This window comes from Acipenser ruthenus, chromosome 1 (genome assembly GCF_902713425.1).
Source record: "Acipenser ruthenus chromosome 1, fAciRut3.2 maternal haplotype, whole genome shotgun sequence".
Taxonomy (NCBI): domain Eukaryota; kingdom Metazoa; phylum Chordata; class Actinopteri; order Acipenseriformes; family Acipenseridae; genus Acipenser; species Acipenser ruthenus.
This window is the reverse complement of record NC_081189.1, coordinates 88449967-88475242: the sequence shown is the minus strand read 5'-3', so window position 1 is coordinate 88475242 and position 25276 is coordinate 88449967. Positions and strand designations below refer to the sequence as shown.

General features: G+C 37.2%; 2 protein-coding genes across 3 annotated transcripts in view; both read left to right on the top strand.

Moving 5' to 3' along the window:
* The window catches only part of cntln (centlein, centrosomal protein), a 158815-nt gene extending 157849 nt beyond the window's left edge, over positions 1 to 966 (top strand). The window contains exon 28 of the mRNA XM_059031625.1: positions 348 to 966. Coding sequence (XP_058887608.1) covers positions 348 to 458 — 111 coding nt within the window. The 3' untranslated portion in view covers positions 459 to 966. The remainder of the gene's footprint in view (positions 1 to 347) is intronic.
* Positions 967 to 21722: 20756 nt separating this feature from the next.
* Positions 21723 to 25276, top strand: part of LOC117421486 (endophilin-A1-like) — a 77010-nt gene continuing 73456 nt past the window's right edge. Inside the window, exon 1 of one of the 2 annotated variants that reach the window (XM_034035959.3) lies at positions 21723 to 21896. In XM_034035959.3, the coding sequence (XP_033891850.1) occupies positions 21852 to 21896 (45 nt within the window). In that variant the 5' untranslated portion in view covers positions 21723 to 21851. The remainder of the gene's footprint in view (positions 21897 to 25276) is intronic. The other variant, XM_034035957.3, reaches the window with a different exon arrangement.

Sequence of the window (25276 nt, the reverse complement as noted above, 5' to 3'; positions counted from 1 at the left end):
ATCATGTTCATGAGGGTTCAGCAGAAACAATTAATTGTGTTACTTTGAAGAGCCTACATCAAATATTCAGGTTTGGCAATCCGTCAGAACTTAATGAGATTCTTTCTTCTCATGCCTTAATAAACATAGGGTTTTTGATTCCTGCGTCTTCAGTATCTCACAGGTAAAACACTTGCTGGGATGATTGACTGAGTGTAGTCAGTACCCCTGTTTCTGAGGTTCTTTGTTTTTCACAGTTGGTTATGAACTGCATGCCAGAAAGAAATGACACTAAGTGTTTCTTAACAACAGCCACATGCCAAAAAAAAAAAAAAAAAGGTTTTGATTGCTTTGTGTTTCTTTTGCAGTTCTCTTTTGCAACGCATCTAATGGAAGCCATATTAGTGAAGATGAAGGAGAGGAAAATGCTGACAGAAGAATTTGTGTCACTTAGAACTGAAGTCAGCGAAAAATCGTGACCTTGAGACTCCACTTCCACTAAAAACTGTCTTCAAATGATGTGTTTATTGTGCTGGGATTTAATTTTTACATAAAAATTAGCTCATAATAAGGATCTTAAGATTTATAAATGTTTGTAAAAGAAAAACCAGGGGTGAACATTGTAATCTAGAACACCCAGTATAATACAGTATATAAATACATAGCTGTTTAATTGTGTGCAACCTGTTAGCATTATGCATTCAGCTAAAGCTTTATATCGTTACTGTGTGTGGCAAATTGTTTACATTGTGTGTATAGGAACCAAGATGTAAACTATACGTACATTACTGAGGTGTATGTACCTATTTATTTCATTTCCCTTCTTAATCTCATATAAATTTGTTAAAATTAAAGAATCATGTTTTAACTTTTTTTTAAGCAGTGATCACTGAGGCATCATGGTCTTTGGCTTTGTTCTTATTTGCCATTGTTAAATACTATATCATCTTCTGGCTGACATAATAAAACATTGAGGAATTAAGAATATTACTATAAATCATACTGTAATAATCTATTATGCATTTTCCTTCTGAGTGGATTATATTATGTGTTTTACATTTCCTGATTGTGCTCAGATTTAAGTACCGATTTTGTATAGCAAAACAAACATTTGATTTAAGTTTTTTGTCAGAACATGAACTTTGATAGAAATTTTGCTAAATTATTATTTTTTTTAATTTACAGTGACAATGTTTTTACCTGTTAGTTCACTCCTTATTAAAGCCAAATTTGCAATACAAATTTGTAAAAAAACAAAACAAAAAAAAGCTCAAATTGACAATGGAAATTCCTCTGCGTCAGCGACTCACAAGCCAAGTTATTAGCAGACTTTCAAAAGGCGAATGAGTGATAAAATAGCCTACAGTTCAATGTTCTGGATTTCAAGTGACTCATTTTATGAGCGTATTATGTATTTAGCCGGTAACACTGCATTTTATGACTTCTATCTCCAACTTTCATGACTTTTTTTTTTTTTTTTTGCATTACATTTTCTTGGTTACAGTCCCAACTGTTTACCTTTCTGCTTAAAAGGTTTGTATATTTTGCAATTTCTGGATGTGTCCTGGATTGTAAGCGGAGCAGTAGAATGGGCAAAGTTAGTAATAAGAAACAGGTATTTTAAGGACTCAGAATTGTCTTATATGCTTGGTACTAGATATATTTTTGTAACCGTCATCTACAGTACATTTTTCAGAGTTGAGAATCTGTACTGTTGTACACTTTCTCATGTGCATACAGTGGATGTAGGTCATGGTGATTTTACTTTGTTATGATATCAATATTATTGTGGTGTTGTGGTAAATAAAAAAAAGTGGGTAAACTCCCCTGTTTGGTGGAGTTGAACAGAAGAGTTATTTCCCCTCTCGGGTGCTGTTCAAAATCACAGACCTGATGGTGCGCTTTCACAGGCTTGGATGAAGGCTACTAGCACCGCCCTGCACATAAACAACCAATCACAAGAACACTCACACACACAAACGGAACACACAATCCAGTGACCACGCCCCCCTGCTTGCGCTACAGTTCTGGCTGAGAGATCTCAGCTGTCAGTTTCACGCACAGCGACACAACCTCACCGTTAAAATATCTTGTCTTTAAAGGGTACATAAGGACCTTTTTATTTTATTGTGTTACATGTTCCTATGTGTTGCTACATTATTATTTATTTCTTAGCAGACGTCCTTATCCAGGGCGACTTACAATTGTTACAAGATATCACATTATTTTTACATACAATTACATTTTTTTTTTTTTTACACATTATTTTTACATACAATTACCCATTTATACAGTTGGGTTTTTATTGGAGCAATCTAGGTAAAGTACCTTGCTCAAGGGTACAACAGCAGTGTCCCCCACCTGGGATTGAACCCATGACCCTCCGGTCAAGAGTCCAGAGCCCTAACCACTACTCCATACTGCTGCCCATATTTGGACCATCATCAGGACAATGGGAAATGTAGTTCTGAGAGGTCCATATGGGTTCATGGGAAGCCATCTCGAGGCAGGGAATGCAATTTAAAAGTTTAAAAAAGTGGTCAAAATGTAAAAAATAAAATAAAATTTAAACAATATACATACCTTATGTAAACAGTTGTAGCAACACATGGGACCATGTGACACAATAAAATAAAAAGGTCCTTATGTACCCTTTAACCCAGGATTTGGGTATCACAGGAGAGTAGAAATGAGTAAACTAAAAAGTGCCCAAATTAAAAGTGGGTAAATGCTGTTTTCCTGCTTATTCCCTCGACTATACCACTAATTGTAATATTTACAGCAGTAGCAGTGTATGTATGTCACTTACACACTCTAATTTTAAATGTGTGTCCTGTGTACATAGTTCTACTTTTGTATTTGCATAGATTGCCAGTGACATGGGATTAAGTTACAGAGTTCAGTATAGACCCTTTTTAATCATACAACCAAACGATTGTTGTTTCTTATTTTATGTGTTGTGTAAGTATGGTTACAGGTAAGAAAAACATTTACTTGCTAGTGTTAGTTGTGTTTTGACAGCTTACTTTCAAGTCAGGAGTGTAATCTGGGCCAGTAACTCCCTGCATGAGCCCGTCTCCATGGTTTAAAGTATCTGGAAACAAGCTGCAACCCACTGTTTCATCTCACCTGAGCTGTCATACTGGACCATAAAATAAAGATTTACACTTTGAAGAATTTCTGGAGGAGAATCCACTCTTTTATATCATGTTTTTGTTGTTGATTTTCAAATCGCCAAATGAGCAGAATTCAAAAAAGGGGTACTCAGTGGTGAATTATACCATATGTCTACCCTGCTCTCATATTTTCTGTTTCTATCTTTTGAAACAAATTCATGGAGCTCCGAGTATGTGTGCGGATGGTTATATGGTATTGTGTTAGATACAGATTTTTTTTTTTATTTATTTTTTTTATTTTTTTAAAGCAACCACTCAGTGGCCAGTTCAGTACTATTTAACCTTGGAGACAAAACTCTGGAAATCTGTGCGTACTATATACTAGATCAATTGGATATTTATTATCCTCTATCTCTCGTTGTCTTTTGTTTGTTGCCTTTTTTCTTTTTAAAGCTGTGTGTACAATTATCCATTCAGGAATTAACAAGAATAATTCAACTTTTATCTCATCAAATTTATGCTAATTATGTTTTCCTTTATCTTTGTATAATAAAGGATTAGCACAGGACTGTGTCTCCATCAACACAGGGACCAATTTATCTAGAATCCAGGATAAGGAAACCCTGGTGGTTAATTACCATTAATTAACATGGTATGTATCTTTTCTTCTTGGAATACCCAGGAGCAAGCTATTGTCAATATTTGTCCCATTTAAAACTGTAGTTTCAAGTCACTGCTAAAGCATAATGCTCTTAATGACAAACATTAATAACTCCAGAATACTTTCATGGAAAAGAGCTGTATGGTTATGCAACTTACAAGGAGTAGCAGAATGCATAGTCAACATATTTTCTACTCGTGTCATCCAACTGACACTCCGCTATTTATGTGACATATTCAAATACTGCCATTCTCTGAGGTTTAATTAACCTGGTCCTACACTGCTTTACTGTGAAGATGTTAAAAGAATGAATACTTCAAATCCATGGTGAAACCAAATAGAATTCCACACCCTCTATAGGAATGAAAAATGAGACTAATCTACTTTTCACAACTCTCTCATTAAAAGGTCTCATTGGAGAATTACTTTGATCAGTAGTTACACATGCAAAGTTTTTTTTTTTTTTTCACACTATCATTTTTGTATCCACCTGTCCCACTTTCCAATGCCCTGTTGTGTTCTGGGGAGGGTCAAGAGTTTACATTAAGGGATCAATGTAAATTCACTTGAAGCACCCCTTGTGTAATGTGGAAATATAGCAATCAAGACAACTGGAGTACAAAGATGGAAAGGATGCAAGTGGTCTGTCTTATATATCATTAACAAAGCAGCCATTTTAGTCCCTATTAATTTCTCAGGGTATTTTAAGTTGGTTTTATAAGCCTCTACTGTCATGTGATGTCGTACATTTTATGTTCCCTTGTAAATGGTACATCCTTGTATTCTTCATGTTCATACATACTGTGCCTACGTACAAAAAATATGTTCCTTAATTATGCCTTCCTACATCTTTTTATGTCTGCAGCTTTTAGAAACAAACTGGGTGTTTTTTTTGTTTGCTCTTTGAATCAACTCCAACAAGGTTCATAAATAATATAAACTTTTTTTTTTTAAGAGGAAGAAAATGAAAATGCATATTGCCAGTTGTCATAAACAGTTGTTTTGTCAAAAAAAATAAATTGAATAAATAAAATAATGTTAGTGTCAAAAACATTTTCACCATAATAATATAGTCGCAGACAAAAGTATTGGTGCCCTATGCCTATTATACCATAATTCAGGAAGGACAAGCATTTAGTGAACTTGAATCACTTTTTTATAAAACAAAAAGAAAAACACACTTTCTATTTATTATCAAAAAAACAAACTTACTTAATTTAAAGTATGTGTTCATGACAAAAGTATTGGCACCCCTGCTTTAGTATTTCATGTGTCCTTTTTCTTTTACAGCTTTTATGGTAATTCTTAGCCAGTATGTTACTTCTTGTTGGTGAAATCCGGGCACATTCTGTCTTGCATATTTCCTTCAATTAAAACAGATTGGATACAGCTTTTTTCAGATCAGTCTAAAACATTTCTCTTGAGATCTGGTGATTTGTGAAGGCCATTCCAGAACTTTTATCTTTGTTTTCTTTGGTAAATCTAGTGTTGACATTGTACTCTGTAGATATTTCCTTTGTTGTAGTTTGCTACAGGTGTTTTTCTCAAACGTAAGCCCAACTTCTTTTTGTCTTGACCATCATCAGCTCTCTTACCCAAATGTTCATCCTCAACAGATGTTGGAAATAATTACCGATTTATTATTATTATTATTATTTGTTTATTTAGCAGAAGCCTTTATCCAAGGCGGCTTATAGAGACTAGAGTGTGTGAAATATACATCAGCTGTAGAGTCACTTACAACAACATATCACCTGAAAGACAGCACAAAGAGGTTAAGTGACTTGCTCAAGGTCACACAGTGAGTCAGTGAGTGAGCTGGGATTTGAACCAGGCCCTTTTTTTAACCACTGGACCGACATTTTTTCTGGCTATGGACTTTATAATGCAGCTTAAGTACTGTGTAATGGTCTACATTACTACATTGTTGTCAGAAGTGAAGGTGAGGCAGGTACCCTGGCACGCACTTGGAAGCTGGCAGGGGAGAGTGTAGAAATGCAAAACTAGACTCGCCCAAATAATTGGCATAGGCAAAACTAGATGTTGGCATCGATGTTGAAGCTTTGGATGAAACTAGACTTGTCCAAATTAATGGCATGGGTGAACCAGATTCACCCAGCATCGATTTTGAAGTGTTGGACGAAACTAGACTCGCCTGGGCTAGTTCCGAAATTCAGTGAAAACTGTTGAAAAAACATGTTTCGCCCAGTCATCTTTTTCAAGTTCTGGGCCAATCTAGATTTGCCTGATTGGACGCGGGCGTGTGCCGAAATAAATGGTAACTTCGGGATTCACCCAGAAGCCCTTGGCGAAACTAGATTGGCCCGGGCAAAACTAGACTCGCCAGACCACCGGCTTTTGCCCTTAACATATGTAAGGTATAAACCAAGACGGGCTGTGCAGTTCCCATGATATATACCACCCTAGAAGTGGTATATATAATCGGAACCACACGGCCCGAAGTGGTTTAAACCCTTTATAACACAGCTAACTGTCATTTGGGGGCTGAAAAATAATTAAAACACATTTTAAATTAGGACAAAACCAGAAAATGTTATTGTGTATACATCTGCAGTGTACTATAGTCCCAAGTTGAAATGAATTGAATTTATTGTTCGCTTATTAAAATAATTGCACATGTCAGTTTTGTGAATTTTTGCATCGAAAGTGGCACCTCACTTGAAACTAGAGGAATGATCACACGCTGATGATGGTCAGAGTTTGGATCTCAAAATATGTTTTTGTTAGTTGTTGGACACCCTTGCGTCTCGGTATAGGATCCACAGCAGTGCCTGTCCGCTCTGTCCTCTTCGCTGAATCTTTTAGCTATGTAGGTAGCAGGGCACAGTTTCTTTTGGATACTGTGGTTTTAGGTATACAGCAGACCCAGACTGGTTTGTCTGATAACAGTCCATGTAAGTTTTACGACAGTCCTCCAGCTGGGCCTCAGTCTCGTTGCTTGTGGTCACTGACTCACTTGCAGCTTGCTGCATCTTCTTGGGTCAGTTTTTAGGCAGAGTCCCGGAGTTGCAGCTTCGCTTAGCAGAGTGACAGCACCTTGTTTAGCATTCGATGTGGAGTGCAAAATGTTTAGTTTTGCTTGGATATTTATAATATTTTCACTCTGCTGAGCAGCTACTTTCATGAGATCATTTCTGTACCTCGCCGTTTTAACTCACAGATCTTCGAGATTTGTCTTTTGTCTGCTTACTTTCGTCCAACGGCTTGTTGTTGCAGTTGCAGTTTTCCGAAGACACAGCAGTTTCATTAATTAGTCCAGTTATATCATTAATACACATTCAGTTATTAATATCATATTCAGAGAATATGTCCCAAATCATCCCCCCTTTCGTTTGGGAACTTATTTCTGAAGTTCAGGAACGACAACATAAACCCCACATGGACTTTTATTGTAACACAGTCAAATCACATTAACCCTTTTCAATGAAACTTGATGAATTTCTTAGCATTTGCTATATAGATCCTAACCCTAACAGTATGTGTATAACACACTAAGGTTATATATATATATATATATATATATATATATATATATATATATATATATATATATATATATATATATATATCCTAAAAGGATAGAAATATAGAAGAAAAATAGAAAGATAGCACACCTTGGTATATATCTGCTTTCATGCTTCTTACCGTGACTTTTTCCTTTACACTGTTGCCTCAGTATTTTCACTCTGACCTGCTACAAATGCAGGATAACTATTCCCTTCCTGTTCATTACTCTCATACTTTTCCTTTTTCATTAAATTAATTGTCTTGGATCTCCAATTAACATCAACTAGAGGCAAAACCAGAAATATCACATCCATGGCTCTCCTTACCACCAGGTATTTTTGGAAAATGAACCCCATTCTTATGACCAAGGCAGTCACTAACCCAGACAATATGATCAGAGTGAATATAACTCCAAACTCTGTCCTATGGATAACTAAGTTGTCTCGGGGTCCCAGTCTCAAATCTGAGACGTGAAGGTCAGTTGGAGTGACGGTAATTTCCACTGGTTGGAGCTCCTTTTGATTCAGGAGCTGCTCTATAGCAGGATCCATTTGAAACTCGTGTCCTCTAAAGACATCTAATATTTCAACTTCTGCCTTGTGAAAATCAGTCTCCAAGTAATAAAGGGCTAAATCTCCAATGTGGGCAATCACCCCCATTGGCACAATATCTGAGCTGTATCCCTAATAAATGGTTTGTTAGGGCAGAGACAGTGAATGTTGCACATTTCTAAGTTAGACACCAGATAGAGATTAGGACTGCTATCTTAATACGCAACCACGGGTGGTGTGACTAACAGCACATGCATATCACCCTGCCTGAACCCAATGTTCAAGACAGCTTTCAATCGATAGACATTCACGGATTCCACCACCGGCAAATTAACCAAAAAGGCGACTTCTCTAGCCCTCGTATCCACATATATTGGGACGGCACTTGCTAAACTGTATGCTAAATGCTCTTGCAAGGCCTGTACAATTTCTTGTGTCAACACATGCCTCAGTTCGCCTATGTGTTCCTTGAACTCGGAATATGGCACCAATTCTTCAGTGCCTGAGTCCTGCTTTAACTCTGAGAGGGTATTTAACTCTTCAGCTGTCTGTGAGGCTGAGTTAGTTAGTTGCTTCCTGCTCTATGGATGCAAGAGTCATCACGGCATCATGTTCTATGGGGGAGAGAACAGGACCTGGCTTTGACTCATTCTTGCTAATATACTGTACTTGAATCCATTTACGGGGTTTAGTATAACTAACCTTCTCATCCCCCCTTTCAGGACAACGTCCCACCATGGGAAGGGTCAATTCAAAATCATAAAATGACTCACCCACTACCATGCCTACCATGCCTATGTCCGTGTGTGGGGGAAGCCATATTTCCCTAGCACTTAGATTCTGTATCAGGAAGTAAGTCACTCTGCCCTCTATTTCCAAATAAGAGCACCCTCTGACTGCTAACCCCAATTCTTGAAGCTGCCGTCAGTCATGTCAGCTACGGATACTGGAGACATTTTTTTTTTTTTTTTAAAGGAGGGGGGTGTCTGCTTGAGCTGCTTTTCTATCAGGTCCATGGACTCCGGTCGTATTGAAATCGAGGGCTATAGGGGACCATCATAAACTACATTCAACACTGACTCTAACTGTTCTGTATGTGTCTCTCGTGTTCGAAAAGCCAGGTGTATTCGGGTGCTGGTCTCGTGGAGATAGCAGTGACAACTCAGGCTCCTCTGTGTGTGTATTGTGGGTATCTCTGGGATATTGAAAACCAGTGGTGCTAGCTGTAGGTTTCGAGGAGGCAGTGCTGTAAACTCAGCCTCCACAGCATTGGCCTTAGTTCTATCCCACATTACCATCATCCTCTCATGTTGCAACTCTTCAGTTCTATGTTTTAATGCAGTCTTCACACTGATCAAACCACCATTCACCTCATTATTCAGATCATGAATTTCGGCTGCTGTTTAGTCTCTAAGCTTAGCATGCTTTCTCCTCAAACACACAAGAAACCAAACAACACTGCGGCAATCAATATTTGATAAATGTGGTTTGCGTAAAGATTACTGCTGTGATTTTCTGTTCTAACAACGCTGTTAGAAGGGAAAAGCAACTACTTACAGCACTCTGGTTTTTGATTCCAACCCCATTTGTTATACGCAATTGGAAGGGAAAAACAACTACTACAAGTTTAATTATTTGTGTGTGTAACATAAACCCGGCACTTACTGTGCTAAATCAATCTTATCTCGTCGGGGTCACCAATTAATGTAGGAACAATTCAATAATTGATCATTTAATGTTTATCTGGGTTGATTAGTTCTCTTATTAATAATATTGAATTGACTTGTTACAAATATCAAGGATTTACTATGAACACACATACACATGCTAGACACAAGGAATGTTTAATCAATAGTAGTATTTTATTAAGTACACAAATATTAAACAGAACTCAGAAAACAGAAAGTAAATCTCTTAGTCTCTAAGCACCAATCACATGTCACAAACTCTCAATTGAAATATGACACCGCCTGTCTCCTCATAGCTAGTACCTTGCTCACAAACACATGCACGCACCCAGCCTAACTGAAATGATGCAGACAATCTTAGAATATATCACATTAAGCTTAGTAATGGTATATAGATTAAGTATATGGCAAGTTTACTTGTAAAGAAATGCTTCATATGAGGTAGATTACTTATAGTTACTTCATCAAGGTTCACAAAAAGTTAATTCACACGCAAAGTGTGCAAACTAAATAATTAACAGTTAAATTCTATGTGAATGTGTTACAATTAATTAATTTAGTTCCATGAAAGGAAAATGCAACTGGAATTATACTCAACAGTTCCTTAGAGCTTAGACTTTTGGTCCGTTGTTTTGGAAAATCAATCTGTTGAAGTGTCCAGTACAAAAAGCTCTCAGCAACGAAGTCTTCAATCCCACGTTGGATCAAACTTGGCAACAAAGCTTTAAATTCTCGATAGAATCAATAAACAGCTGCAACAAAGTCTTCAGTCCTCGGTATAGGATCCACAACAGCGCCTGTCCGCTCTGTCCTCTTCGCTGAATCTTTTAGCTACGCAGGTAGCAGGGCACAGTTTTGTTCTCAGCTCCTAAAAAGTTGCAGATGTCAAGTTACTTATACAATTGTATAGTTAACTTGAAATCTACAACTGTTTAAAAGCTGAAAACTATTAAAAAGGTCTAATTAAGCAAATTGAATAGTTCAATTAAGCGTTCAATTAAGTAATTGAGAACTCAGTTGGAATGAAAACCAAGAGAATAGGTGGGTCTTGAGAGTTGATTTAAAGGGAGCATCACGCACCAAAGCTGGGAGAGAGTGCCATGAAGCTAAACGAGATTTAAACCTTTTGTGTACATCCAAAAACACCTTTTCATTTTTGTACACTGCAATTATACCTCCTTTAAACTATGGAAGGCAATCTGTGTCAAAAACATCCATGTAGTACATGTATTGATTTGGACCAATCAGAATACATAAAATAGTATGTGTTCTAAATAAATGTAAATGAACTACGCATTTTTTTTTTTTTTTTTTTTAATTTAGTCGTTGCCAATTAGTTTTTATTATTTTCTCCCCAATTTGAAATGCCCAATTATTTTTTAGGCTCAGCTCACCGCTACCACCTCTGCGCTGACTCGGGAGGGGCGAAGATGAACACACGCTGTCCTCCGAAGCGTGTGCCGTCAGCTGCCCGCTTCTTTACACTCTGCAGACTCACCATGCAGCCGCCTCAGAGCTACAGCGTCGGAGGACAACGCAGCTCTGGGCAACTTACAGGCAAGCCCGCAGGCGCCCGGCCAGACTACAGGGGTCGCTGGTGCGCGGTGAGCGGTGAGCCGAGACCCCGACACCCTGGCCGACCTAACCCTCCCTCCCCCGGACGACGCTCGGCCAATTGAGCGCCGCCCCCTGGAGCTCCCGTCCATGGTCGGCTGTGGAATAGCCTGGACTCGAACCGGCAACGTCCAGGCTATAGAGCGCATCCTGCACTCTAGCGAGTGCTTTTACTGGATGCGCCACTCGGGAGCCCCTAACTACGCATTTTTTACATAGGAGCTGGTCATTTTACAGTAGTACCTAGTCATGCTGACGCAGTCACTTGTAATGACTTTGTATTCACAGCGTAATTACAAGAGTAGACAATCACCTTCGGGATGACATCAAGAACAAAGAACTGTATCTTTCTAAATAAGGGATTTACGGGAGCTCCCTAATAAAAACTAAATCTCAAAACAATAATTGTGTGAATAACGTAATTGTTACAGCTGTGTATAATGGTATTTAAAACAGGATTAATGTATCTGCCTTTTGGATACGCGACAGATTATGTATTAACAAATTACCCAGACTTTTTTTTTTTTTTTAAATCAATTTTAAATGTAAGGCGACTTTTAATTGGATAATTTTACACATACTATTTTCCTTAAATTAACTGGCTCTTATTTAATTTTCAGTGATCTGATTGGCCAAATTAGTATGTGTAATAATTAGAATTACAACACATACTAAATATTTGAAACGTGTGCTAAATACTGTGTTTTTGATCCGAATGGCCTTTATTAGCAAACCTATATATAACTCCCTCTTTCAAAACTATATATATATATCACCGTTAGGCCATGTTGACAAAGTGTAAAAGTCCTATACATGTACTTTCCTATGTATGGGCCCTTCACTAATTCACTGTTTTCAATATTGCATTTTTTTTGTATATGTCTATGTAAGTTACCTTGAATGAAGATGTCTGCTAAATAAACAAATAAACAAATAATAATAATAATAATAATGTAATAAGTCAGGTAGCAAAATAAATAGAGAGCACTGTGTCATTTTATGTATATGTTTTCTACACTTTTATTGTGCACTTCAGTCTTTTAATATTTTGTCTTAACCTGGTTCGTGCTTCTATATATATATATATATATATATATATATATATATATATATATATATATATCTATATATATATATATCTATATATATATATATCTATATATATATATATACTGTATATATCTATATATATATATATATAGATATATACTGTATATATACTGTATATATCTATATAATATAGCGCAACATGAAACGAATTACCCCTGGAAATGTAGCACAGCTTAGATAAGCTGGTAAAATATAATGAGCAAACAACAAAGGAGTTTTGTTAGCATAACATTTACTGAAAACACAATTGCAAACCAGACCCCAGGACAAACATGAGGCACACCACAAACAAAGCTTGTGCTTGAAGTATCTATGGGACCAATTAGAGATGCCGGAACATTTGCATGTTTGAGTAGATTCATAAATGTGAGGATAGAGAATGCCGTCCTATGAAACTGTGACAGATGACCAGGCGATTTTAAAGGCTGTAAGCAGTTTTGTGACAGATGACCAGGCGATTTTAAAGGCTGTAAGCACTTTTGTGACAGATGACCTCAGTTTCCACACTTGACACATCTCAAGTGCCAAGAGGCTTTCCCGTGGAACCCATGGTGAACATTCTGCGAATGAGGAAGTGTATATATATATATATATATGGCAGACGCAGTGTTGCTTTCTTTAAGTTTACTATTCAATTTCGATTTGCTAAATTCACCAAACATTTATCCCAGTGCTGATTTTTCCCAGATAGAAAGCAAACTGGTAAAACTTTAAATAAGAAATTAAGTGAATTATTCCAAGGGCCCCAATGTACAGCATGTTTATTATTTGCTAAATTTGTAACAAGCCGCTTCTTTGCCTGGTGAATCTAGCCCAATGTCTTTTGATTTGAAATGTTATCTCTTATGTACATGGCTTACAAATAGGCTATGTCATTGCTGATTAAGATTAAGAAAAGATAATAAAGTGGGAGTATGAATCATAAATGTGTTGTTATTGATAAATCCGTATGTATCACATATTTTATAAGAACTGTTTATTGTACATCTGACAAAATATTATGTAAATAAGAAATAATCTATTTCAGTAAATTAATTTAGAATTTTCAATTGGGGGGTCATTTTAATTCTGTCATGATTACAGGATTTCCAGCTTAATGAGGCTTGCTCAGAGCTGCTGATCTTATTAAACTTGCCAAGTATACAAATTAAGAATACATATTATGAGGGGTGTAGTGCAGAGTGTCATACCTCCAGGGGAGTGCAGGTTAGTGTACAGGCATTGGTCTTTGCTGGGGATTACAGAGCTAGTCACGTTGGCTTTGGTAGTGTGGGTTTGTGAGGTAAACCTGGCAGGGACTGTTTCTCATCATATCACTTGAGTGGACCCTACTAGCCAGACACCTGGTGTGCTCAGATGAACACCTGATGCCCTGACCTTTGTCCTCCAGAAGCCGGTAGCTCGCTGACATGTGTTGTCGAGTCCCTGGGTGTAAAGAGGTAATTGGCTTGGTTGTAGGATCGGAGGACGCCCACTGACCTTCAGTTCTCTTGAGCTGTGTGGGGAATTTCTGCGCTGAGGCAATCTAACTGGGAATTGTAAATTGGGGAGAAATTTGTGGGTGAAATAATTGTGCACTCTAAATTTGTAAAATAAATAAATAAATAAATAAAAAATATGGTATAATAAACAGATAAAAAAAACAATAGTATGCAAATTGCAAAAAGAGTGTATGGTATTTTTTTTTAGCATACTGTATATATTGTGTTGACAATTTTTAGAGAGATGTTGGCTTTTTCCCGGTTCCTGTTTAGTGAAAACGTTACAGCAGCGCAAGTCAATTTTTTCTTTTGCTGTCGAGTCTTTGATTTTTAACTTTGACTCCAGTCAGGGGTCATGTGGGGTGTTTTAACACCGGATCATCGTGTAACATCAACCTGCAAATATTTCTGTAATATTGTAAACTACATCTAACCAAGCAGATGATACATCACTATAATTTAACACTACTGTAACAATGCAATACCACAGGTCGAGTGTTTGCTCTGAGGTTTTGCATTTACTTACCACAAGGTGGTGCTCAATTCAAATATAAAAAAATGCCTTGTCTGTATATTTATTTAAAGTTGTTGAATGTTTTTGTTTGTACACTAAACATAGAGACATAGCAATTTGCCAATTTTCTGTTACAAACAGTAATTCCAGTGTACTTTGTACAGGTAACAATGTTTACACCATGGTTACAGGATACTTGGAAAGCAAGTGTCACTGTAGTATAGACTTTGTATGCATGTCCCCAACATTGTTGTTTTTATCATCTAAAATCAATGCAGTCAATTTAGTGGATATGCAATGTAAATGGGTGTTCAGTTCTAAGGGGCAAGTGCAACTATATGAGCCATTGGAAGTGTACCACAGTGATAGCATTTTCATACTTTGACATATCAATGTAATCACAATTGTATGAACTAGTACTGAAGTGTAACCTTTACAGTGCCTTTAGTACCACATCTATAGTATATGAAGTGCTATTATAATAGGACCACTATCCAATATGTGCTGGCTTACTGCTAATACCCGGGCATGCTAATGGTTTTTTCTTCAGGGTTAATACACTGATTATAATCGCATCCCAGTATATCTAAAAATGTACAGTTCAACTTTACAGGTGTGATGACACCACAGAAAGTAGAGGAAAATATTTGTTTAAAAGCCCTTTCACACTTTTTCCACAAGGTGGCAGCAATAGAACACAAACTACATTTAGCTTGTAATGCAATTTGTTTTCCCCACCACAAGCCTATTTGCATGGCACTTTCACAAGATCGTAAAACATTTATTAACATGTCTCTGCCCTTATCTTTAAAAACAGACAATTACAGAATACTTAGGCCCCTGTACAGAGAAACACAAATATAATCACAGCGCTGTCATACTGTAACTACAAATATCAGCTTTTTGTATTCTGCCAGGATAATTTTATAAGGTTTATACACTTAAAGGTGGCAGTATTAAAATAGAGCCCACTGTCTTAACATTTCCACATAAATTCATGTAGCCCTGACATATTTCTCAGTGACTGAATGGACTTCATCACTTTATTATATGATAGTGGAATTGTCTTCCCCACTTACTTATGTAGGGATTCCGAGTCTGTATATCCTATGATTTGCCTTCGCACAGTTCAACCTCCAACCACTGAATGAAACTGACACCAACCTGTACTTTCAAAAGGTCTGTCTCTCCTTCAGATGAAACTGACACAGACCTGAACTTTCAAAAATAGCTCTCTATTTAATTTAATATAATACTACTACTAATAAAAACATGTAACATTTTAACAATTTTTAGTAGTTCTGGAACATAATATAATTTGGTAGAACTGAGCTCAGCTATAAATTAAATTCAGATTCTGAGAATTTTATAAAGACAGGGTAATTTGTGCTATATGCATTTTGTTTATTGCTTGTCTGCAAGATGTACTTCTGGTTGTGTGGCTTATTTTGTTGAACATCATGGCCTACATTTTGCTTTGTTGAGTTTGTGTGTTAATGTTTGTGTGCAAGTTCCTTTTTTTCAGCTTGAATCTAGTGTCTTGGGATATCTCGTTTCTTGTTAGAGTGGCTGGCAGGCGAAATCCTGAGGCAGTTTTTTACCTGCAATGCAGTGCTGCACACATCATGCCTCCATGCCTAGTCATGTCTCTCATAAAGTTACTGCAGTAAAATTGTTCCACACCAAAAATGCCTTTCACACTATGGCTGAAATCAGCAGTTATAGAGAGTGTATAGTTATTCAAATACAATTAGGACAAACAAGCCTGCAAAACTTACTATGGGCTATTTGAATGAAGACCTATCTATGACATGTGCCTCCACCTACATGTGTGGGGGATTCCAATGTCCACTTTCTTTCCATAAACCAATGGCCAGCTCATGGGACTAAACTGAACAGAATATGATGGGAAAATCAAATAACATTACAGCGTCTGTATTATCGATTATTGTGTTTGGAGCATGGCCTCAGGTTCAGAAGAAAAATTCCTGTTTTAAACATACAATGGTTTTCGAAACAGAAAATGAAATTTCTTCTTGAACACATTGGATTTTTTTTTTTGTTCTGTAAGGAGTAAACTGTTTTATTAGTGAATAAACCTTTCTACTATAATATGCTACAGAAAATCAGTAACAAAGCTGGTGTAAAAAGTAAATGGTCACAGTATATTTTGTTTTATATAACTTGTTTCTTTACACTGTATTCAGAGGACAAAGAAATTCTTGACTTTTCAATTTGATTCATATCTCTAAAATAAGCTTCCTTGCACCTCTCAGGATTCACTAGACCTTTTGTTGCTTAAAACATACTAGTGCTATTTACTCATGAAATATGCTTTGAGCAGTTGATTTAAGCATATTTGTAAAAGATTGCATGGCAGTTGGAATTTCTTGGTCTTTAGCAGTGTTTAAACTTTTCCATAATTTCTTGTGTTTCATGGTCTTAAATTCCTCACTGTCGAGTTCTTCCACTCTTTGTGCCAGAGCTGCAGTGTTCTCCTAATATCCCCAATCATTTTTATTTTTACAATGCATTGTAATGAGCCAGGGACAGTTACTTAGTCAAGAGGCATTTGTAACACAAGTGAAACAGGCAATGGTCAATAATAATGCTTTGATTATTTAGCATTTGCAATGAAGCACTAATACAGTGTGGGGCAGTAATGGTCCTAACTTTCCCTGCTTTAGATGCTAGGGTGCAGTGCTGGAACCTATCCCCACAGCCACTCCTCCAGTATTAATGAATGATCCGGCCTACCGCTAATCATCACTGACAGACAGGTATCCAACCCAATCCCTGCCCACAGTCCCTACAGTTACCACACAGCATGCTCAGCCTAGTGACATGAAAACAGCCCAATTACAAAACATAAACAGGGACTCATTTAGCGGGGGATTCCTCCCACTTATTAAAGTGACAGTGCGCTCCCAGGCTGGTTCATGTATTCCTACACCATCCGAGCCTTACAATGTAGTCCCTCGTTTTGAACTAGGTACTACAGAGCTGCCAATAGTCTTCAAATGTGCAGGACTTGGCAGATAACAGCAGACTATTTCTGTGTTGCAGGTAATTTCAGACACTCTCGTGGCTCCTGGTATCCCCTGCTGCCAATATTGCACTCGACTACATAGTATTTCTCCTCAGATTACTTGCGATTCCTTGACTGTGATCCAGCATAAGCAGATAGCAAGCCATCTATCCCATTGAAATGACTTAGTGTGTCTAGGCTTTTATACAAAGTTGTTTATAATTCCAGAAAGGTATTGGAAGTTATTTTAGGAACACAGCAGAACAATAGTAAGGTCTAATAGATGTCACATGTATTTAACTTAAATAGATGTACTTTTTATGAATATCAAGCTTTATTTAACCCATTGTAAAAGGGTGGTTTTACGTTTATAGATATCCGGAGGCTGTGGGTACTTTTTCAGGATGTTTTATTGAAAGTAAATGTGTTTACAGATTTAGACTGTAGCTCTATGATATTTTGACAATAGCAGCTTGCATAACACACTAAAAATGAAAAAGAAAACTCAGACTGCTTTATATCAAGCTACTACTTGTGGAGCATGGAAAAGAGTATTTTATTACTCAGCAGCACTGGACGCACTGCAGCTAGCATAGGCAGTATACAAATTATAGAAAAATGAAACAGTAGTCTAAAATAAAAGTACTTATTAATGTTGTACCACACAAATACTATTTGTTATACAGTAGATTTTCTAAACCCATTTATTTTATTTTATTTATTTATTTTCTAATCATTTTTATTTATCCATTTATTTTACTGGAATACTACCTTCCATAACCAAAATCACGTTACAACATTAAAACCAAACGAAACAAAAGTTTAAGCTTTGTAAATAGGGCCTTTTGTCTTGATCTTGAGCCTTAATTCTTTCTAGGGCAGGTGAATGCCTAATTAATCATGAGTCCCTCTAGATAAGAAAGGGCATATCATGTATTCTGTCAGAGCAGAAAATATTGAGCTTCTGAGAAAATACTCAGTACAGAATCAGGGCATGCAAGCTGGGCACCAGCTAGAATCTGCTGCATTTTGAAGCTGAGGAATCTAACATAGTCTCCAAGGATTAACCAACACTGTCTTATTTATGTTTTTTTTTACATCTTACCTGCAATACTGCTAAAGTCAGAAAATAAATGTATTTATGATGTATCACTCATGAGAAATAGAAAAAGATGCCTTGTGTTTGAACCAAATACGCAACGACTGTGTGTTTAACCAGGGTCGTGAGCACAACCAAGGACCACTGTCTATTTAACCGGGATCCTTGGTATTTAGCAAAGGGATTTAATTTAGTGTCTTTTAATCCCACCCCAGTTTATGTAATTGTGTGTCAGGGAGAAGGTTCCTTCTTTTAGTGGAGGTAGCGCTCAGCTGCCTGAAGGCCAACTTCTATTTTCTAGTTGTTTTTGAAGCTGTGTTTTATTTGATCATTTTTGTATGTATCATTTTTTAATGTACACTTGTGTATATGTCCCTGCGCACAGGGCTACTATTGCTGGTACCCTAGTGGTGGCCACCTACCACTGCACCTGCCTATAACCTGTCCATAAAACCTGGACGCCTGAGCTGCGTTTTCAGCGTCAACCTCTGTGTCTCTCGTTTCTCAGTCGATACCCACACAGTAACAGAACACCCCTGTTACACCCTGTATTTTTTTTTTTTTTCACAAGTCATCCAACTAGTGAAGTGACTGATAAAATCCAAAGTGAAGTTCCGCAAATGCCTACCATTTCATAATCATGGGGAAAGCATGGTACAGCAAAATTACCATGCAAATTCTCCCAGTTAGGCTTTTGTAAGGGATATAGAATGGTGATTATTCACAGAGCTCTGAATGCTGGTAGATATTTTTCATTAATAAAAGAGTAAATTCAATGTTCTAGCTTGGTAATGGAAAGGAAAAATGAGGATGTAAACTTTTTTGCCCATATGAAACCGTATATCTATATATAATACGAACGTATTATGTCTGCAGCAATATTAACACCATTGTAAATGGTTAAGAAATTGAAATTAGGTCATGGGAGCCAGCCAGTGAGGTCATGGTGGAATGTGTATCTGGGTTTTTAAATGTTATTTTAATTAGAGCACTTGGTTGGCCCAATTCATTTTACAAAGGGGTATTAAAGAGATACTTAGTGCCATGTACGTTTTTTTTAGAAACATTTCATTTCTTACCTGCTTAAAGGGGTGCTTTTTAATATTTAGCTGTCTCTGTCTATCTGTGCTGCTTTGTCAGGATATCTTATAGGGCCATTTCACTGCAGCAGTGTCTTCTGGGTCAAAGCTTGTTACTGACTGAATGCATGCCAGCTGGTTGGTTGTCACTAAAGAGCTCTTTGAAGGAGGTGAAGGGGTGGAGACATTTTCATCCTCCAGGTGAAATGACCAAACAAGTCATGCTCTTGTAAGAGATTTCTTCAACCCAGTGTAATACCATGTGTCATGTTTTAAAATTAACTGCATTTTTACTATGACGTGTTTCTTTCAAAATTGGACATTTGAGACCTATATAACAAATAAAGTGCACAGATTTATATAATTTATAGAATTATTTCACTGAGGCATTAACACATTATTTTTTGTAAATCCCAAATAAAAAAGTAGTTGTTTTGATCCATTGAAAAACGTTTTATTTAAACATTAAAAAGATCTGTTTCTGTTTGGATAAATTGAATAGACATATTAGTGTTTACTATCAAGGCCTGATCTTTGCACCCTGAATAGCTTTTTGACAAAGACAGTTATTACATAAATGATGTATTAATTAATTGCAAATTGCAGGTCACAAAAGGTCACCACCATCCTGAGGGCTAATCCATTAGCATAATGAATTAATGAGACAGATAATTACTTTCTGGTAGTAAGTGGGGAGTCATTTTGCAGGTAATCCACAGCTGTTTTCCTTTTTACTTGTTTTCTTTTTGCTATCGCTCATTATATTGTTAATATGGTTCTGTTCATCTTTTTATTTTTTATTTATTTATTTATTTTTTTTACAAAATATTAAATTGATGCTTCCAAGTAGGCCTATTGGTAACTGAAGTAATATGCATCTCTTCTGAGCAAATGCTGAAACCTAGTTTATGGAGGCCTTTATTCCAACAAAATGATGTGGCTGAGAGACACTGACACATGCTTCAAAGTTTGCCCTGAGCACACTTTTAGTTACCAGCTGTTGTCCTCTCTCTTTCTGAGAAATATGCAAAAAAATACCCCCTCCCAAAATTCTATGTACTGTGCAATGTGTATTTCCGATCTTTAAATTATTTAAATGTCTTTTGTAAGCTTATTGAAATCAAGATCAATGGAAGAAAATATATCAATTTTTTTATGTGACTTCATCTGACACACAAACAAAATTGATAAAAATGGTGGTAGATCTAAGTAACGCAGTCCTTTTTAAATGATTTGTATAACCTTTGGACACACATTTTAATTATCTCAGTGGCAGTATTTAGATCCACAGTTGTTTTGAATACTGAAAGTAAAAAAATTGACCCCCCTACATGCAATGTCTTAAAATGGTTTTGATGTACTGTATTTGGCTGGTTCAGCACCCTGGAGAGTAACATTGAGGATCCTGCTTGCTCAGTTTCAGCACCACTCACAAATGAACATCCTAGCGGAACTGCACCCAAGTCTATAGCACTTTGGTCTATGTCGCATCCTGTCTGCTCATGGAATGCAGCGAAACATCCTAGATGCAAGGAATGCATCTAGGATGTTTCTGTGGTGGGTTCACACAGAACCCACCCCCCACCCCCAAGACCCACGTCCCACGTTGTTAGAGTACAGTTATATGTATTTGTCAAAAAAAGTGAAAATACACAAGAATAAACTAGAAAGAAAGCATTGCTAAAAACTTAGCAAATAGTTGATTTCATTTTTAATTGTCGCATTCACTTATTCTCATCAACTGTAGGTGCAGTAAAACTAGCGTTGGATGGGTTTCCATTTTACTCAATTCTCAAATGATACACAGAAAAAAGACACCAATATTCCAGGTCGTGGCTCATACTTTACATGTATTCTTTGAAAGTATAGTACTGTATTCGAATAATAATAATAATAATAATAATAATAATAATAATAATAATAATAATAATAATAATAATAATAATAATAATAATAAAAAATCAGATACTATTTCGACTATTACCGAGGAATTCAAAGGGAAGTTTGTAACAAGCTGCTGATCAGCGCCGTATTTTTCGACATGCCAAGCAATATCACACAAATTGGGAGAAAACATGTGTTGTTGAGGTTGTTTCTTTGTAAATGCATATTCATTTGATGTTTTATTTTATACTCAAATTGAGGATTGGAAATTTGAGCTACGTCTTAGATTCATGGGTGTCTTAAATTCGAAGGAATACGGTCCTTTAAGAGGCAAGGTATGGAGGAGCGTGACGTCAGGGCAGTGTGAGCATTGAGTGACATTTCGATGTAACCTGCTCACAGCATTAGAGAGGCGTGTGTCAGGAGATCCTAGTAGTAAGCTAAAGGCATCGGAAAGAGGGAATCCTCGCACCGCAACACACAGAAAAAATAAGAATTATACAGAACCAGAGCGAAGCAATGTCTGTCGCAGGACTGAAGAAACAATTCCACAAAGCTACTCAGGTTTGTCAAAATACACCGCCGTACTTGCTGTGCTTGTTTTGGTTGCTATATGCAGAATATGCAGCAGGCATTACTAGATCTGTTTCACTTTGATCTTGTACCTTGACATGATACTAGATACCCGTCACATACAGTATGTGCCATATTATTCCATGGTCACAAAAACGGATACTTATCTGGTTGGATAATGAGTTGTGTTATTATTATTATTATTATTATTATTATTATTATTATTATTATTATTATTATTATACCTATTTATAGCTTATTTTGTTGCACATTTTCCATATCTTCATCTTGAGTTCTGTAACAAATTTTACGACAGTGTAAAACAATGTAAGAATGGTTGCCTTGGGATGTGGTGATACACTGGCATGTTTTCCAAGCGAAAGGAAACCCGTACTTTATATTACATGTTTCTTTACCATATAGGACGACATATTACTGTACCGCTGCTATTGTACCAATAATAATAATAATAATAATAATAATAATAATAATAATAATAATAATAATAATAATAATAATACTGATACTAACAGAGGGATTATAAATGTAAGTTGTTGGTCATACATGTTAAGGTATTTCGCAAAAAAATCTGAATGTAAAATATAAGTTTACGGTCTCGAGGACAGATAGAGAGGTGGTTTCTCATTGTTTCTTGTCGCTAACATCATCACAGAAAAAAAAAAAAGAAAAAAAAAAAACTGCTGGTGTACCCTTCAGATGACATTCCATAGCAGATAGTTGCAGTAAATGCATCCTTATGATTACATTTCCGCCATTATTCTGAATGAAAATAAACGCCAAACCGCCGATTATTTATAAACTGCCCGATGCTTAATAACTCATTGTACCACTTTAGCCTCTGCTGGTTTAGCCTTTCTGTGGTTATCATCCGACAGTTATTTAATTTCAGTAGGCTGTGGTTATTGCCCACAAACCCGCTTATGTTGTGTTGTATCTGTTTTTTTGTTAGTGTGTGTTTTTGTTGTTCATTTGTTTAATCCGAATTTGCATGAAATGTTTTACAATTGTTGAGGAAGCATTTTTGAGCAAGCAGTATTTTGGACCGTCGCTTGTTTGAATTCACAATTAGCAGATGCAATATATCTTCACCATACACGTCACACCTCGCGCGTGACACTTCTGAGGACGATAGAATATGGTTTAAAGTGGTGTTGCTGGCTATAGTTTATGACATATTTCTGTTGTGTTTCTCAATTATTAAAAACAAAAGCTGCTTTCTATATTGTCTCATATCCTACAGACTATTGTTTTCTACAGGCTTCATCTATTAACACTATTATGCTTTATTATTTAATACTAGGCAATGACAAACACCATATTCCTTTGCAACAAGTCAAAAAAGCTAAAAAAAAAAAACCCAAAAAACATAAATAATTGATACAGTATACCATATAATGGTAAACGCTAGCTAGTGGGTTAGCCATAAGCCCCTTTCACGATTTCACACTGCTTTTTGAAGAAGCAGGGTTGACCTGGGTGACAGAAGCAAGTACACAATGCCCTGGAAGCAGCAACGTTCACATGACCACCCTTTCATCTGTTCAGGCTTTCAAGATGGCGTGCTTGTTATGGATGCTTCCATCCATGCTTCAGATGTTGATTAAAGCAAATGTTTTTTCGTCCCTGCTGCAATATGGCTCACGGTGTGTCTCAATCAACAGAAACGGCTAAACAGAATAAACAGACATTCCTTCCTGAAGTGAAACCTTCACGCAGGCGTGGCTGCGTGTTACTTCGACCGCTTACGAACACCCATCGTGCATTTAGTCTCGTTTGACATGCTTTAAAGCGCGTCGCCCCACGACCCAGGTACGTGGTTTCACATTACGCAGGATTGTGACCCCGGTAGCCAGAACCCGGGTCAGGACCCGGGTAGGAGCACCAGTGTGAAAGAAGCTATAGAAAAACGAATCACCCACAGAACTGGGTACTGCACTAGCAGAAACAACATAGACTGACTAATGCAAGTCTGACTCTTTATTTCAATTTTGTATGCATGCATAAGGGAACGCAGTGTTCCAGATACAGTAATGCGTTCCCAGAATACACATTTAATAAGAATATTGATGTGTTGTCTTTTTAGTCCAATGTGGCAAACTACTTCAAATACTTTCTGGCAAATCCATCCTCTTACTGTCACTGATCGGCAACAGAATGCTGCTTCAAAAGGCAGTGTGAGGGCTTCCGAGTGGTGCATCTGGTGAAGTCGCTCCACGTGGAGTGCAGGATGCGTCCTATAACCAGGAGGTCACCAGTTCGAGTCCAGGCTATTCCACTGCCAACCGTGGACGAGAGCTCCCAGGGGGGGGCAGCGCATAATTGACTGAGCCATTTAACGGCCAGGGTGTCCTCAGCTCACTGTGCACCAGCGACCCCTGTAGTCTGGCCAGGTGCCTTCAAGCTTGCCTGTAAGCTTACCAGAGCTGTGTTGTCCTCCAACTCTGTAGCTCTGGGTTGGCTGTATGGCAGGCCTGCAGAGTGAAAAGAAACGGACGGACAGAGTGTGTTCGTCTTCGCCGCTCCTGAGTCAGTGCAGCCATACAAACTATATCAGATGCATTGATAGCATAGGAGGTTAACTGTATAAATTAGTTTGTTTTTAATATGGTCCAAAAATCCTGGTTTAGAGAGAATTAGTATCCAACAGCGACCTTAACACCAAGAAGTACTTGGCTGCATATACCAAATATAGTAACACACACTAATTAGATTTTTCATTGTATTTGTCATTATAAATAATTAATTACTATTAAGTATTATGTTGGAGCACAGATGGGAACCCAATTAGTCCAACTCATTTTCATATTTCAGTGGTGGATTGCACCTTCCCTGTTCTCTGCGTGTATTAATGAAGGCGATTGCATAGAGACGCCCGAGACGGGAGAATGCTATTAGAAATTTTCAGATGAGGAATTAATTAGCTGGGCAGCAACCCTGACATTTTGTAAACTTTGCTACCATTGATCACCAAGAAACCCCTGCTATAACATGGTTTATAAGTAGGGCTTCTGATTTTTGGTTTTATCCGATAAAAAACGATAAAACGCCTTCGATACAAAAAAAATGACATCGGTGTATAGCTAGTAAACACCGAAAAACACTGGAAATGGTTTCTCAATTCATGTTGACTTCACCCCTTTCCCATAAAAAAAAACTACTACTACAAAAAACAACCTTTCCCAGTACAGCTGGGTAATGTCCCTGACTTGTACCTATCGCACAAAGAGTGTCGCATCCAGCATCCAGCATCCAGCATAAGATTTTAGAATACTGTACAGAGGCTTTCACACCGGCTGCAGCTCGCAAAACAGACGGTGTCTGAAATAGACTGTGTTCCTACTTCTCTGTGT